This window comes from Rosa chinensis, chromosome 6, assembly GCF_002994745.2.
Source record: "Rosa chinensis cultivar Old Blush chromosome 6, RchiOBHm-V2, whole genome shotgun sequence".
NCBI classification, from domain to species: domain Eukaryota; kingdom Viridiplantae; phylum Streptophyta; class Magnoliopsida; order Rosales; family Rosaceae; genus Rosa; species Rosa chinensis.
The window spans coordinates 1,743,393-1,760,172 of NC_037093.1; the positions used below are offsets into that span (position 1 = coordinate 1,743,393).

General features: G+C 42.2%; 1 protein-coding gene and 1 long non-coding RNA gene across 3 annotated transcripts; both read left to right on the top strand.

The window, feature by feature from the left end:
* The first annotated feature begins 3,696 nt into the window (after positions 1 to 3,696).
* On the top strand, positions 3,697 to 5,277 carry LOC112174453 (zinc finger protein 862). Its single transcript, XM_040509043.1, has 2 exons — positions 3,697 to 4,454; positions 4,869 to 5,277. Exons 1-2 carry the CDS (start codon positions 3,767 to 3,769, stop codon positions 5,054 to 5,056), a joined length of 876 nt encoding a protein of 291 aa, XP_040364977.1. The 5' UTR covers positions 3,697 to 3,766; the 3' UTR covers positions 5,057 to 5,277.
* Positions 5,278 to 15,601: 10,324 nt separating this feature from the next.
* Positions 15,602 to 16,780, top strand: LOC121049655. Of its 2 annotated transcripts, XR_005800971.1 has the most exons (5): positions 15,602 to 15,791; positions 15,879 to 15,926; positions 16,032 to 16,102; positions 16,196 to 16,274; positions 16,352 to 16,780. It is a non-coding gene; the product is annotated as an uncharacterized LOC121049655 (long non-coding RNA). The 2 variants fall into 2 exon arrangements; XR_005800970.1 differs by having other exon boundaries at positions 15,602 to 16,102.

Sequence of the window (16,780 nt, forward strand, 5' to 3'; positions counted from 1 at the left end):
CACCCCGTCGTGGCAACGCAAAAGGTGTCCCGCCAATACGACATAGAATCCCTCAGGTTCTCTATCAACTTGGGGGCTCCCTGGCGGCGACTTAGGTTCACTTGACCTCCGCAGCCCTGACGCTTCACATACGTCAGCTCATAGAAATGCAGCACCTCCGCCACGGTTGGTCCCTCACAGTCGGACAACCGCCACAGCGAAGTCATCGCCAACATCAATCGCCACATGTTGGGGCAGACTTGCCCAAAGGCTAGGCCGAACTCGCACACCAAGATCTGAAGACTGGGCACGAGCGGTAGTGTCACTCCCTGGCGGAATATTGCCTCATGCACAGCGGCAAACCCCAGGCGAAGAATTGAAGCCTTTTCATCCACCGTCGGTGGACGCAGTTTAACCGCGCCGGGCAACCGAAACATCCGCTTTATCCGGTTGACATTGGCAACGGTCATCCGCCCTCCCGCCTCGTCAACAGGAATCCCATCCGGAAGAACCCATGCCGATTCGGTATCCTCCCCTGTCGCATCTCCCCCGTCAGCGGAGCCACTGGCAGCGCTGTTACTTGCCAACCGCTCCTCACGCCTATTCTGAGCAGCGGCGGCCTCCCTGGCCCTAGAACTCTCGGGGCGCGAAGCACGACCCATTACTATTTCCCAGGGTATGGTTTGTAGCGGCTCGATGTCTAGCGGTTCTGGCAGTGAGGTTCCTGCACGGGCAGACGAACGCAACGAGTCAATAAAATTCCTATCCGCCGCGCTGAATGACACGTCAGACCCGGAATCCTCACTGCTCGAAATCTCTACGACGCTAGCCATCCCAAACCCTAAAACCCAAACCGGTCAGTTTACACAAGATCTAGCCTTTACCTATATTCGTTTAGTACAAAAACATCAAGGACAATTACCCAGAAAAATACCAAAACAAGAACAAACGCACACTCAACCCAGATTTGACCATCTAGCAAAACCCCAACTCTCTGTCAAACACCATAACCTCCCTCAAATCTCTCTCTACACCCTCAGAGAACACCAAAGAAGCAACATCACACCATTAACAGAAGTAGCAAAACCCAGAAACCACCATTGCAGATTCAACGAAACAGGAAAAGGATTCGAAATACCAACCTCACGTCGAAGCTGTGGCGTGCAACTCGTCTTCACTGACAGATATTTCGTCCTCTCGAGTCCGACAGCTCCACGCAAACCGGGGAATCTTCTTCGCAATTCACAGACGAACAAGGCTCGAAGGAGGCGACTCAGATTTGAAGATTTTCCAGAAGTATCGAAACTCGCTGAGTTCCCTCCCTTTTATGTCAACATCAGGCAATCCTGAGCCGTCCGCTAGAAAACGACATCACGTAGCAACCGTACACGTGTCCCACGTCTTCACTAACTCCCCGGATTAACCGAGGCGTTGCCTCGGTTACGAAATCCATCATTACTCGCATTAATGACGAGAAGACGGCTAGGCTTAGGAGACAAGCCTCCAGACGCTAACCCTCTAGGAGTTGGCCACGTGTCAACCGTCGTCTCCTTTAGCTTCCAAGGGAAGTAACCACTTGAGAAGAAAACCCCCAACCAAGTGGAGTCTCCGCTGAGCGAACCCCGCCAGCGGATCTTCACTTGTCATCCTCCATATGGAGTCTCGCTGAGCGAAACCCCGCCAGCGGATCTTCACGTGTCATTCTCCAAGTGACGGAGTCTCCGCTGAGCGAAACCCAGCCAGCGGATCTTCACTTGTCATCCTCCAAGTGGATTCTCCGCTGAGCGAACCCCGCTAGCGGATCTTCACTTGTCATCCTCCATATGGAGTCTCCGCTGAGTGAAACCCCGCCAGCGGATCTTCACTTGTCATCCTCCAAGTGGAGTCTCCGCTGAGCGAAACCCCGCCAGCGGATCTTCACTTGTCATCCTCCATGTGGAGTCTCCGTTGAGCGAAACCCCGCCAGCGGATCTTCACGTGTCATTCTCCAAGTGACGGAGTCTCCGCTGAGCGAAACCCCGCCAGCGGATCTTCACTTGTCATCCTCCAAGTGGAGTCTCCGCTGAGCGAAACCCCGCCAGCGGATCTTCACTTGTCATCCTCCATGTGGAGTCTCCGCTGAGCGAAACCCCGCCAGCGGATCTTCACGTGTCATTCTCCAAGTGACGGAGTCTCCGCTGAGCGAAACCCCGCCAGCGGATCTTCACTTGTCATCCTCCAAGTGGAGTCTCCGCTGAGCGAAACCCCGCCAGCAGATTTTCTCACTTGTCATCTCCCAGGTGACAGTCCACTGAGCGAAACCCCGCCAGCGGAACTTCTCTTGTCACCATCGAAGTCTCCAACGGAACTTCTCTCGTCATTCGGTAAACGGGGCGTCCTCCGCTACACAGCAAACCGCTAGCGGACCCCCCCTTTCTCATCTGACAAGCTGCGTACTTTATTCAGCGCAATACCGCTCAATAAAATACCACCAAGCACGTCTACTTGACGCTGCTTCCTGCTACATCTAGCGGGGGGACTTCCGCCAGCGGCGGATCCCGAGGCCACGCCTCTCTGACAACGCCGCCACGCGGAGTTACGGTCAGAATGTCCCTACGGGACACGGGGACTAGTCAACAGTCTACGACAGCCCTGATCAGGTACGTTGACCCCCGTCACTTGGGTGCTAAGATTGGGCTCGCAACCCAACACCCTCTGCTCCGTGCAGCTCCCCCTCAACAAACAATAATAGCGACCATCCGGAGGTCCATCTTAGCCGGGGAGTGGGGGACTCCCTGGGGGGCCTAGCAGGGGCCCACCCGAAAGGGCACAAAGCGTTTGCTCAGTAAATCCATGGTTGACGACGCACTGACGCTAATTATGCCTCTGCAAAGTCTAGCGGGAGAAACGCTTCAAACCGCCGATCAACTCCCCAACCAAGATTGCCCTCCTTGACTGGGGATTTGGGGGACTTGTACATACATGTGCATTTGCAAGCATAATTAGCTATAATGAGCCAAGCTCATTGTACCGCCAGGGGTACCAACGCCCACCATATGAGTGACTGGCGTAAAGACAGCTAGCCGGGTTACCGCTTGAGCCCCGGATCAACCCCAAAGCACCGCCGACGCGCCACCACGCGCCGTGTCAAGTTAGCATCAGAAGCTACTGAAACTGGGAACTGAAGCACATCAGTCCCACATCGAAAACAAGGAGAAGATCATCCTCTTCCTCACCTATAAAAGGTCCTCTCCTCTCTCCTCATTAATGACGTATTTTACTACTCATTATTGTTATGCTGCCTATATGCATTGACTGACTTAGGCATCGGAGAGTTGAAGACCGCCCAGCGCGGTCTCCCTCTAACGCCCTGTCTTGTGTTTGGCAGCTAGCAGTAATCCTCAGAGCGGTAGAGTAGCGGTCCGCTTGCCGGACCAGCGTTAGACCAAGGTTTGGCTACCGCCAGACTTTCGAGCATCAACATCTAGTCAGCTCTCTCTGCCAAGTCACTCATTCTCCTCAGCACTCTACTCTCATTCTCTCATCAGGTATTACTTCTCTTCTATAATAATTTTTTTTTACGAAATTAGAATGTAATTTAGGTTAGAATTTGGGTATTTCTTGATTTCTTGATGTAAGTAATCGAATCTATTGATCTCTAGAAAAAGATATTGAATTTGTATTATTAATACCTAAATGCCCAATTGTCCATGATCAAAGTGAGGTAACAAAGTAAGACAATGTTCTTACTGAATACAATCTTCAAGTTGAAAATTTGCGTGGTCAAGGATATGATGGTGCTAGCAACATGCGTGGTGAGTGGAATGGATTGCAAGCACTATTTTTGCAAAAGTGTCCATATGCATATTATGTACATTGTTTTGCTCATCGCCTACAACTAGCTTTGAATGCTGCAGCTAAAGATGTGGGTGTTATCTATTTATTCTTTCAAATGCTGACTAGTATCATCAATGTTGACTCATCTGCTAAGCGTGTTTCTGAGTTAAAATCTATCCAAGAAGTTGAAGTTGTAGAACAAATTGCTGCTGGGGAACTTGAGACTGGAAAGGGAGCTAATCAAACATGCAATTTGCAAAGAGCTGGAGCTACTCGGTGGAGTTCAAGGTATTATTCTATCAAGAACTTGATGAAATTGTATAACTCAACTAGTTCAGTTTTGAAAAACATGATTGATAATGGACTCAATGGAAAAATACGTGGAGAGGCTTTGGGTGCTTCTAAAGCTCTAAGATCATTTGACTTTGTGTTTTGCTTATTGTTGTTGGAGAAAACTATGGGAATCACAAATGCTCTTTGTAAGTCATTGCAAGAACAGTCTCAAGAGATCATAAATGCTATGAATCTAGTTTATAGTACGAAGGGTCGTCTTAAAAAGTTGAGAGAAAATGGTTGGGTTGATTTCTTTGCTAGTGTTGTATCGTTTTGTGACGCACATACAATTGAGGCTCCAGATTTTAGTGCTCGCCATATGGAAGGTACGGGTCGTCTTTCTCAACAACAAAATTGTGTCACTATTGAGCATTATTATCGTGTTGAAATATTCAATGCCGTAATTGATTTTCAATTGATGGAACTAAATAGTAGATTCAATGAGCAAACAAGGGAACTCTTGATTCTTAGTTCTGCATTAGATCCTCGATTTGATTTTCAATCATTTGACATTGACAAAATATGTTGTTTGGCTGAGAAATTCTATCCTCATGATGTGCCTGATTTAAATGATCTAAGAGACCAATTGGAGCATTTTGAGTATCAATTCTCCGAACTTTCAGAATTTCAAGATTTATGCACCCTTTCTGAGTTATGTCAAGAATTTGTTAACACAAGGACACCATTCATGTTGATTGAGAGACTAGTCCGTCTAGTGATGACTCTTCCTGTTTCTACGGCTACAACAGAGAGAGCATTTTCAGCCATGAAGCTCATTAAGAACCGACTTCGAAGCAAGATGAGTGATGACTTTCTTGCAGATTTAATGACAGTGCATATTGAGAGAGAAATTGTTGATACTATTGATTCAAATTCGGTTATTGATGAGTTTTATGCTTTAGGCAACCGGAGAGCACAACTTAAGTAGTTGAATTTATATTGACATTGAATATTTAACTTTGAATTGTTTCAATTTTCTATTGCTAGATTTGGGTAACAAAATGCATTTTGTGGATGATATTTTGACAGGTGTTATGCAATTGAGATATTCTATCAAAACAAAGTAGACTCTACCAAATTTTTTAGAATAATTTTTCTGTGGCAACATAAGGTAAATTTAGCCCACCTCAAATTTATTTCCTGGTTCCGTGCCTGGGTTTGTAGGTTCAAATAGCCTATTCCAGGCACTTCCATCTAGATTATTGCATCTGCATGCCCAGATACGACAGCAGCCCATTTAGAAATTTTCTCAGTACAGCCATCCTGGCCACTTGCATTAGTACTTGCATAAATATCCCACCAATATGCCGCACCTTCAATTTTATCTTCTGCTGCCCTCAATTGCTTCCCATGCACTCTCTCATTCCTTTCAAGCCAAAGCTTTCAGGAAACCACCTTAGTTTACTCGAGCTCATCATTTCTAGCTACTATAGCGACATGTAGAAATAGTTCAAGGAATCCTCCTTCTTTTCACACTTTACAAACATCAGCCAAGAAAGTGCATTTCCACACTTTTCATACCATATTACACTCTCATAAAGCGTGAATAAAAGGTAGATTTGAAAGCCATTTAGGAGTCTGGTGCAGTTGCTAAAATTGATAAACAACTAAATATGCTCTCCAAAATAGCTAATGAGCAAGATGTAGAGTCTGCTAAAGATAAAGATGTTTCCCTCTCCTATTTATGAGGAAAACTTATCCTTGTTTTGTGAAGATAATGCATTTATTTTTATTATTCTTTAATCTTAATATTATTGAATTACTATTGTGTCCCTGGGGCACTATAGCCATAGTATAGTGGCATGGCATGGCAACAGTTAATTACTCGTCCAAAAAAAAAAAACTCTTTTTAGAGGTCTTTCAGGAAACTAATCACATGGGTTTACTCGTCCAAGCTTATCAATGGAATTTCCAAGAGAAGAAAAACATCTAGAATGTATATAATCCCGCTATTTTAGAACAATTCGCACAAAAGAAATTCTTAAACACATGAAAAAGTCTATCAAAACCCCTAACAAGTCAAATAAAGCCATTCTGAAACAAAACAGATGGCGGCTACTAGTTGTCTACACTACACCTAGAAAGGCCTTTAATGATGTTCGAGAAACGTCATTGAAAACTAGACGACACTTTTGAAAAATTTCACCTAATGTATATTATGATACTTAAAAAACGTATCCGAAAGAAAGCATCAGCTACGCAAGAAAAACATCCTCTAATCTAAAACAAATATCTAACAAGACATGTATAAAACATCCGTAAGTTTAAGAATGTCATCTAATATTAGATAGCTCCTTTTTGTGTGTGGTCATAGTTCAAGCAGTTAGTCCTTAGGGACAGCTAGGACCCAGGTATATAGAGGGGAAAGGACTACATTAATTCAATTCCAGACTTTTATATCGCACAGCCACAATAATAACATTTGATTCAACAGAGAAAAAAATCAAAAAAACAAACTGAATCATAGCCAAGGCCCCCAAAACAAATTAAATTCCCTACTGTTAAATATCTCAAATTCAAATTTAAATTTAAAACCCACAGTTCAGTATCTCAAAATCAAAATTCCGGTATTGTTTTAGGGAATCAGAAATTGAGAGAAATTTACTGTGTATTCTCATTGATAATAGGAGCCTCTTTATATAGAGGATTACAATGCATAGAATCTCAATCATACAAGGAAAGTAATCGTACATTGAATAGGAATCTAGATCCTTCTAATTTAACCCTATTACCACTAGGTCAAGTAACCTAGAGTTTGGGCCAAACACAAATTAGGGTTTACTTGAACATTCCCCCTTGTGTTGCCCAAATGCGGTGCTTCTCTCGTTGCCTTGTTAAAAACCTTGTCGAGTAACAAAAACCCAATGGGACAAAAATAATCTCGGTAGAAGGGGAAAAAGAGCACAACACACCCTTCACGATTCGAGACGAACATGTAGACATCTCCCCCTAATATCTGTGCCTCCCCCTAATGACTACGATCATGGGAGTTCAGATAATTTCCGCAAGCCAATTCTTGCCACATGTTTCTCGAACGAGGATTTAGGAAATGACTTAGTAAACAAGTCTGCCACATTGTCCTCAGATCGAACTTGGTTCACTTTGATCCTGAGGAACTTCTGTTGTTGCTGATTGTAGAAGAATTTAGGCGATATGTGCTTGGTGTTGTCGCCTTTGATGTAGTCTTTCTTCATTTGTTCAATGCAAGCAGTATTATCCTCATAAATGCTTGTTGGCTCATCCGTGGTAAACTTTAGACCACAATTGCTTCGAACATGCGAAACTGTGGATCGAAGCCATATACATTCACGAACTGCTTCGTGAAGAGCAATAATCTCTACATGATTCGAAGAGGTAGCGAGTAAGGTCTGCTTTGTTAACCTCCAAGATATCGCGGTCTTTCCCATGGTGAAAACATAACCAGTTTGGGAGGGACTTTTGTGTGGGTCAGAGAGGTACTTAACATTAGCAAAACCTTCCAAAACACTTATATCGTTTTGGGATGGGGAGAGGGAATGCAGTCCACCATATGTGGAGTTCCTGACACTAGATGGGTCTGAATCCATCATCTCTCTGTAGGGATAGAACAAGCTCATATCGATCGTACCACTTAGGTATCGAAAGATATCTTTAACATCAGTCCAATGTCGTCGTGTTGGCGCAGAGCTATATCTAGCTAGCAAGTTCATAGCGAATGAGATATTTGGTCTTGTGCATTGTGCTAAGTACAATAATGCCCCTATTGCACTTAGGTAGGGCACTTCTGCCTCTAGCACTTCTTCTTCGTCATCTTTTGGACGAAATCGATCCTTCTTTGGATCAAGACTACGGAAGACCATTGGGGGTGCTTGAAGGCTTAATCCTATCAGTGTTGAAATGCCTAAGCATCTTTTGGGTATAAGCTGATTGATGAATCAGGATACCATCTCTACGGTGCTCAAGTTCTAAACCGAGGCAAAATCGTGTTTTCCCAAAATCTTTCATCTCAAACTCGGATTTCAAGTGTTCACCGGTTTCCCTTAACTCTTTAAGGGTGCCAATTATGTTCATATCATCGACATAAACCGCTACTATTGCAAATCCGGAACTTGTCCTTTTTATGAACACACATGGGCATAGTTCATTGTTGACATATCCCTTTCCAATCAAGTAGTCACTTAGACGGTTATACCACATCCGTCCGAATTGTTTCAATCCATATAGTGAGCGTTTCAACCTTATAGCAAACGCACTCCGTGGTTTAGAGCTACTTGATTTGGGTAACTTAATTCCATCTGGAATCTTCATGTATATCTCTGTATCTAGATCCCCATATAGATACGCAGTAACCACATCCATAAGCTGCATGTTCAGTTTTTCAGAAACTACCAAACTGACAAGGTAGCAGAACGTTATGACGTCCATTACGGGAGAATAGGTCTCCTCGTAGTAAATTCCAGGGCTTTGTGAGAAGCCTTGCGCCACAAGGCGAGCTTTGTATCTTACAATCTCGTTTCTCTCATTACGCTTTCTAACGAATACCCATTTTGTGACCAACTAGTCTGGTGTTGGGCGGTATTGGCACAACTGGTCCGAATACTTTTCTTTTCGCTAAAGAATCAAGTTATGCCTAGATCGCATCTTTCCATTTTGTCCAGTCAGCTCTACGTTGGCATTCATCAACAGAGCCTGGTTCGATGTCATCGGTCTCAATAATCTCACGCGCCACTGAATAAGCGAATACATCATCAATGATGATGGAGTTTCTTTCCCACGTCCCATGTACACTAGTATAATTTACAGAGATCTCTACGTTCTCAGGGATAGGTTCTGACATTGAGGCGTCCCCCAATGATGTCTCTTGGACATAACCATAATCCGGAACATTCTCATGGGACGGATTTTGAGTATCAATGATCAAAGAATTTGTTTGTGCCTCATTCGCTCTCTTTCTAGGGCGAGTATCCTTCGAACCAATTGGTCTACCGCGCTTCCTTGAGGGACATGTGGCCATAGACGCCACATCATTGCCATCCTGGGCAATGGCGCAATCTCCTGGTGTCACAGGAGTGGCATTATGTCCATTATTAGGGACATTAATCCTTGTAGGCACGTTTGCAGCAGGTATGTGTGATCTCGTCACTTTGGCAACATCAGAAAACGCATCAGGCAGAATGTCTACTACTTTCTGGAGCTCGATTATTCTTCGCACTTCAAGTTCAGACTGTGCGGTATGGGGATCGAGATGAGACATAGTGGGGACAGACCACGACGATTCTTGTCGTTCCTGTTGAACATAAATCCCCATTCGTCGTTGGAGATTCATATCCAATGTAAATGCCCATTCGTTGTTGTGGACCCATCTTAGTACGCTGTGGCGGCGTAATAGGCACATAATTGGCACACCCAAAAATGCGTAAGTGCGAGATATCAGGCTCGTACCCAGTCACTAGCTGTAACGCAGAGTAGGATTGGGTTGCAGTGGGTCGTAGACGAATTAGCGTCGCTGCATGCAATATTGCATATCCCCAAGCAGAAACAGGGAGATTGGTGCGCATAACCAATGTCTGTGCTACCATTTGTAGTCGTTTGATAGCGGCTTCTGCGAGACCATTTTGGGTATGAACATGGGGAACTGGATGCTCCAAACAATAGTCATCGAATGTTTTCGATGTAAACTCCCCAGCATTATCAAGTCGAATGAACTTAATTGGATGGTCAGGGTAGTGAGCCCGTAGACGGATAATCTGGGCAAGGAGTTTAACACAAGCAGCATTGCGAGTGGACAACAACGCGACATGTGACCAGCGTGTCGACGCATCAACCAATACCATAAAGTATTTAAAAGGTCCACATGAATTGGTCCACAGATATCCCCTTGGATTCTCTGTAAGAATGGAATGAGTATTTTGGGATCCTTTGCGTAGGACGGTCTCGGTCCTAATTTCCCGAAGGAACAGGCTTTGCAAAATGAGCGAGGGGCCTTAGAAGCAACCAATGAGGATTTTGGTTGGGCCTGAGCATCTGTAGCGCTATTAGAAGCAAAGTGTGTGACTACATCTCCCATTATGGCGTTAGAGCCATGGTAATTGGTTTGTGTGGCATCATGGCTACTAGGAGGAGCAACCATGGTGTCATGCTCATGGTTGGTGCCATTTATGGTGTCATCACTAGGGACAGGGGCGGCCTTTCGGCGACCCAAGACAGCAGCAGCCCCAGAAGCTGCAATTTTTGCGATCTTGCTAAGTCCTGGAATCAATTTTTGATTCTTGCTTCTTCTCACTCTGAAGAAAGGATGCCCGTGTGAAGTCTTAAGTATATGGAGCATCATATCACGACCAGGATGTCCTAGTCGGTCATGCAAAAGCCAATATGTGTCTGAATCCAAGAGATCTTCTCTTATGACATTATTGGATTCAATTGGTCGAATTGTAGTGACATAAAGTCCACTAGATTGACACATAAGCTTCTTCACGATGCTATTTCATCCGCAATCATTAGAGGTAATGCAAAGGAATTTTATTCCTTTCTCACTACGGGTTTCCGCATGGAATCCGTTGGCTCTTATATCTTTAAAGCTCAACAAGGTTCGATTTTCCTTAGGAGCGTAGAGAGTTTCAGTGACTTTAATCAAGGTGCCATTTGGCAATAGGAATTGGGCCATTCCATGTCCTTGAACTAAACCTGATGGCCCAGCCATCGTAGTCACAGAGGAATATGTAGGCAACATCTCTAAGAATAATTGCCTATATCGTAGAACGGTATGCGTGGTCGCACTATCCACAAGACATTGTAGTTCATCCATTCATAAAAGAAAAGCTTATAATTTAAAAAGGAGTCATAAAGAAAAGCACTCAACTTTTATTAATAAGCTAAACGGAATTACATCATCGTTTCTTTAATAAAAAAGAATCTAATCCAATAAACTAGCTAATGCAAAACAATGGTAGTCGTTTAACTCCTTTTGGTAATTTCAATGCAAATGTAACCAGGTGAGTAGAGAGATGTCGGTGGAGCAAAGCTCACTTAAGTATCACTTATCTCAAAACCTTCCTAGACATCACACTTACATTGAGTACGCATCTTTGAAGAAAGACTAATACCATTGGCATTTACTATAATAATATGGCAATTGCCTACATCTCTTGGAAAATAAAAAGACTTAATCAAAATCGCCAGTTTCTGGGTCTTAATCCTTGTAGTCTTCCACCCTTAGATCGAGATCGCCATCTTGATCTTCTTGTTCCATGTAATTTGTCTCCCTCGCTTCACGATATGTCTTGTATGCGTTTGCAACTTGCTGGGATGCTTTACATGCTTTTGCGCAATGTCCAGTTGATCCACATCTGAGACAAGCATCATTATGGTCAGGTTCCCTTGATTGAGGTGCTCTGGGAGCGTTTTGAGGACGGTTATTGCCTTTGGTGGCGTTACCAACATAACCGGAGGCTTGGCCTCTCTCTCTCTTCACACGTTTACCTCCACGGTTCCGTGCACGCCTATCTTGGCGGTTTCCTTTCTCTTTAGGGCGAGAATATGGACCGGAATGTCCAGAATTATCCCTATTCTTCGGGTTTCCCTCCTTGCGTCCTCCCTTGGAGGCGCGACTATAATTAGACTTCGGATTTGACTTGGTTCCCACGGGTGTAGAGTTATAGTTCTTCACAAGTATGTTGTCGTGCTTCTCAGCTACGTTCATGGCACCAATTAGCTCATGAAATCTTGTGATGCGTCTAGCATTGACATCAATCCGATAGTTTTTGGCTATCATCAATGCAGAGACGGGGAAGGTGGAGAGAGTCTTCTCGATCAACATCGTATCAGTGATTTTCTGTCCACAGAATTCCGTCATAGACTTGATACGAAGTGCTTCTGAATTGTAATCAAGTACAGACTTGAAATCACAGAAGCGGAGGCTATGCCATCTCACTTCTAAGTCTAGAAGCAGGGAATCACGGACGTTGCCAAAACGCTGCTCGAGTTCTACCCATAGTTTTCTTGGGTCTTCCTCATTGAGGTACTCATTTTGGAGCGTGTCATTCATGTGCCTTATCATGAGAATGATGGATTTTTGCTTCATTAGCCTCTCTCGTAGCTCTATTTGCTTCAAAAGCAGCAGCTTGTTGAGGAGTAAGCACATCCTAACTTGGCTCTTGGATCGTGCTCAGGATCCCATCAGCCTTAAGATGCTAGCGCACATCATGGACCCACTTGTGGTATCCTGCGCCTGTTGTCTCTAGTGGAGCGAAACTCAACTTGTTCAAGTTACTCATCCTGAAAAACAACAAGAAAATAGGGTTAGTTTCGGAGCGAAAAAGGCTACCACGAAAAACTATAAAATTTCTGAGCATAGTCGCTTCCAAGAAATTCGGGATTTTCTGAGCGTAGTCGCTTCCAAGAAAATCTGATTCCAAGAGGGGTTTTGGATTTAGATCGAAACAATGATGTATGTGGTCGATCGTTTTTCTTCTCAACAAACTCTAAGTTTGGAGGACTCTACAAGCTTCAAGCTTGGAGTGAGCACGAACCCCACAGTTTGGCTTTTTGGTCTCCCCTATGAAGAAGAAAGGGGGTAGAAGAAGGGTTGTTAGAAGTCCCCGATAAAAAGAAGAGAAAAGTAATAAAAACTTCAAAAACGGGAACTTTTAGAAAAGTTTACCTTGAAAAATTGCCGAAAATCTTGACCCGAAAAAGTTGCCGGAAGTCTCCGAAAAAAGGTTGACCGTCGGTTGACCGGGGGTGCTGACGTGGAAGGATGACCGAGTGCTGACTGGAGCTGATGTGGCTGTTGACGTGGCTTGGGTCTTAGGCTGACTTATGTGGGCTTCAAGGTCTGCAGTGCTTATGGGCCAAGGACTGTTTCTGGGCTGTGGGCTGTGGGTCGAGACCTGTATGGGCCTAGGGCTGCGTCAGCAGGGTTGAGTTTTCTTCTAGGTTGGTGGTTAGGCGGCGGTTCAGAGCAATGGATCTTCAGGTGACCGGTTCAGGTACCAATAGGTCGGTTCCGGTGATGATTTTTCAGTACCGGTAACCTGGGATTAGGTTAAAGCTTCTGGTGGAGTATGGCAGCAGTTGACGGGGGGAAAAGCTTCGAACCGGACATAAAGTTTTCTGGGATTTCCGGGGGCCGGTTTAGGTATTTGCCGGCCGGTTCTAGAGGTGGCACCGCCGGTTCTGGCTTTCTGGAACTTGAATCTTCAAGGTAGGCGGCGGCGGTATCTGGAATTTGAAGGCTACGAATTTAGGGATTCAAGGTTAGGGCTTCGTGCTGATAACGTGTTTTAGGGAATTAGAAATTGAGAGAAATTTGCTGTGTATTCTCATTGATAATAGGGGCCTCTTTATATAGAGGATTACAATGCATAAAATCTCAATCATACAAGGAAAGTAATCGTACATTGAATAGGAATCTAGATCTTTCTAATTTAACCCTATTACCACTAGGTCAAGTAACCTAGCGTTTAAGCTAAACACAAATTAGGGTTGACTTGAACATGTATTACTTTTTTGAGTACAAAATAAGATTTAATAATAGAATGAAAAGTAAAGATTGACAGAGAATGCCGATAGCTTTCTTAGTGGAATTGGATGCATATGAAATTGTGAATACCATTTAATGAAACTTCTATGAGTGATTCTAGTTGGACCTCCAAATTTGATATTTGGACCTCCAACTTTTTTCAATTATTAATATACTTTGTCAAGTCATATGAAAAGACAAATAAGGACAGAGAGAAAACTGAAAAAAAAAATATATACTCTTCTTAAATTCCCTCCCTAAATATAAACATTCAATTAAATTAATTTTTTATTTTTTACTTTTCCGGAATTTCCTTATATTGACATATAGTTTTAAAATTTACCTAAAATAATTAAGTAAAAACGATAATTTCTATATATGGCTCATCATTTAATACAAAAATAAATTCAAAACAATCTGATTTGGAATTTTCTTAAACTAAATTCATTGAGTATTATGATACAGTTATTACTCGATCTTCCAACCCAAAATCCTTGAAATTCCTTCTTTTACCAAATTCAAAAGGATTCCAGCAACATATCAAGATCGAGAACTTCTGATTAATTTTGGTGGAGGAGAGACCTACTCATAAGAGAGCAATACCATGTGATTTTGATTCATTTTTCTTCTCATGTGTTGAAGATAGAGATAAAAAGTAGAGTAACATATTGTTGTATCTTATGTTCAAGGGTGTTTTGGTAAAAATAAGGAGGTCTACTTAACCTTTTAATTATTCTAAAAAGTAAATGTACTAAGTATGGGAGGTCCAAATAGAAAATTTGGTGATCCAACTAGAACCACCCAACTTCTATTTCTCCAAAAAAAAAAAAAAAACCAATTCGTTGGAGAATTAAACTTAAACGGGTGGAATTGTAAAATATCTTCTCGATGTTATTGGAATTAAAACTTTTCATTCGAAAGTTTCCATCAAAATATCAACTCCAATTTCAAGATTGACTAAACTCTAGAATGAACCAGAAGTTGAGCATAACCAAGAGAAGTAGAAGTAAAGTGGATAGAGTAATCTTGACCTCAAAGTTTTGAGATGATGGATTGAGTTGGGACTTCAGAGTTTTTTCTTCAGCTTTGAGACAATGGAAAAATTGTGCCAAAGCTATAGGGGAAGAGAGAGAGAGAAACAGGGAGGTAGATTTTGTAAATTTATAATTGAGGTTATTAAAAATTCATCATTTCAATCTTTTTTTGAGTTAAATGGACTAATGGGGAAGCTGTTTTTGTTGGTAGGCTGTTAGGGAAAATTTTCCCTAAAAATGGATTTATGGGTCAAGGACCCTTATGTTTACAGTGGCATATGTTGACACTAGTGGAATGGAAAGAAAATCAAGTAATTCCACGACAAGTTCCGTGATATTAAAAACCAAAGTGTGTTTTTATTTTATAAAGGTAATTAAGAGAAAGATGCACTACTAGCAAAACATGCATTTTCACACGGAAAAAACTGTTACAGAACTTCACACGGACAAAAATCCGTCTATAACATACTATATTATACACAGAGTTCCGTGTGTATACATGTTTCACACAGATATCCGTGTGAAAGATTAAATCTATTAAATAGTTTATAATATTTCACACGAACATCCGTGTGAATGCTTTTAATGGGACTTGAGCAAACATGTAAACATAAAATTAAAAAATATATTATACACAGAAACCTGTGTAAATGATATTTAGCTCCAAATATCTGTTTGAAGATATTTAAAATATAAATATAATTATATATGAATAGTGTTAACATTTACTCATTTAGAATTAAATACATTATTTTGATAGTGTAATTTTATCTGGTACGCTATTCGCATGTTTCACACGGATACACGTGTGAATTCTTTTCAATAGCTTTTGGCAAATTCCAATAGGGTCCTAAGTTGTAAGTCATTCCAATATCTCTTCATTCAAGTTTTTCAGATCTCGCAAGTCATAACAACCCACATCCCTCCCTCCCTCTCTCTCTCTCTCTCTCTCTCTCTCTCTCTCTCTCTCTCTCTCTCTCTCTCTCTCTCTCTCTCTCTCTCTCTCTCTCCAGATCTATCTATGAAGTACAAAGCTTCACATCTCCACAAATAAGAGAAATCCGACCATATTGAAAGGTTCAAGTCACCGAAACCTGAGATTTCAAGACCGCATTCTCTTCCTTGGCAAGGTTTTTAATTTTTGGGTAAATTTGTATTATTTTTTTTTGGGTAATTTCGTTATGTGATTATGATATAATTGGGGGTTGGGGTTTCAGACTGGGTATTTTTCAAGATGCCAAATCCGTAAATCCTCTGCAGGTAAGGTATGGATTTCAATTTCCTCTCTTTGTTATTCTTTGTAATTTCTTGCTATTTTTGTGTTTCTTTATTGTATATCTGTGGGAGTACTCACCACCCTCTTCTTTTAGCCAATGCCCTCTTCTTATTCAACGTCAATGTTCTCGTCTAGGTCATCAGCCAAGTCCTCTCCATCTATTGGGTACCTCAATTTTCATTAAAAATCTGATCTTTATGGGTTTCAGAGATTAAAAACGTGATCTTTTTCCTTATCTAATCTGGGTTTTTGGTGCAGATGATCGATTTGTATTGGAAGGTGATACTCGTAATGTTGGTTCATTACTACCGGACTACCCTCTCACTGATTTTAACTGGTAATAGGATCTATTATTTGTGGATCTGAGATTTTTTTTTTTTGATGTGGTTGGTTTTGATTTTATGTTGTTGATAGGTTAAATATCCATCTGAAGCGCAAGCCCATGGATTTGATCAAGAAGTTGCGCTTCAATCAGGATGAAATCAACCCCGAGATGATCAGTCACTGCTTTGTTGCGTCTGGCTTATCATAGAAGCTTTGTTGCGTCTGGCGTATCATAGAAGCTCTCAAGACAATTTGAAAGACTCCGAATCTGGAAAATCACATGAAGGACAATACAGTAAATGGAGGAACCAAAAAAAAAAATCTAAATGAGGTTAAATTAATTAAAATTCAATAAATATATAAATACAGACACAAGTGTAATTGTTGAAATTAAAGTGGAGTCTGCATAAATATTACACACGGACAACCTTTTCTGTGTGAAAGAGCATTAGCAACGCTCGCAATATGTACAAATTTTAAATCCGTGAGTGTACTATGTGAAAAGACGAATACACACGG

Excerpts from the sequence above, each read along its gene's own strand:
- LOC112174453 (XM_040509043.1), top strand. The coding sequence starts at position 3,767 with ATGCGTGGTGAGTGGAATGGATTGCAAGCACTATTTTTGCAAAAGTGT. Across the intron at positions 4,455-4,868 it reads TAGTGCTCGCCATATGGAAG|CTACAACAGAGAGAGCATTT; the intron begins GTACGGGTCGTC and ends CTGTTTCTACGG.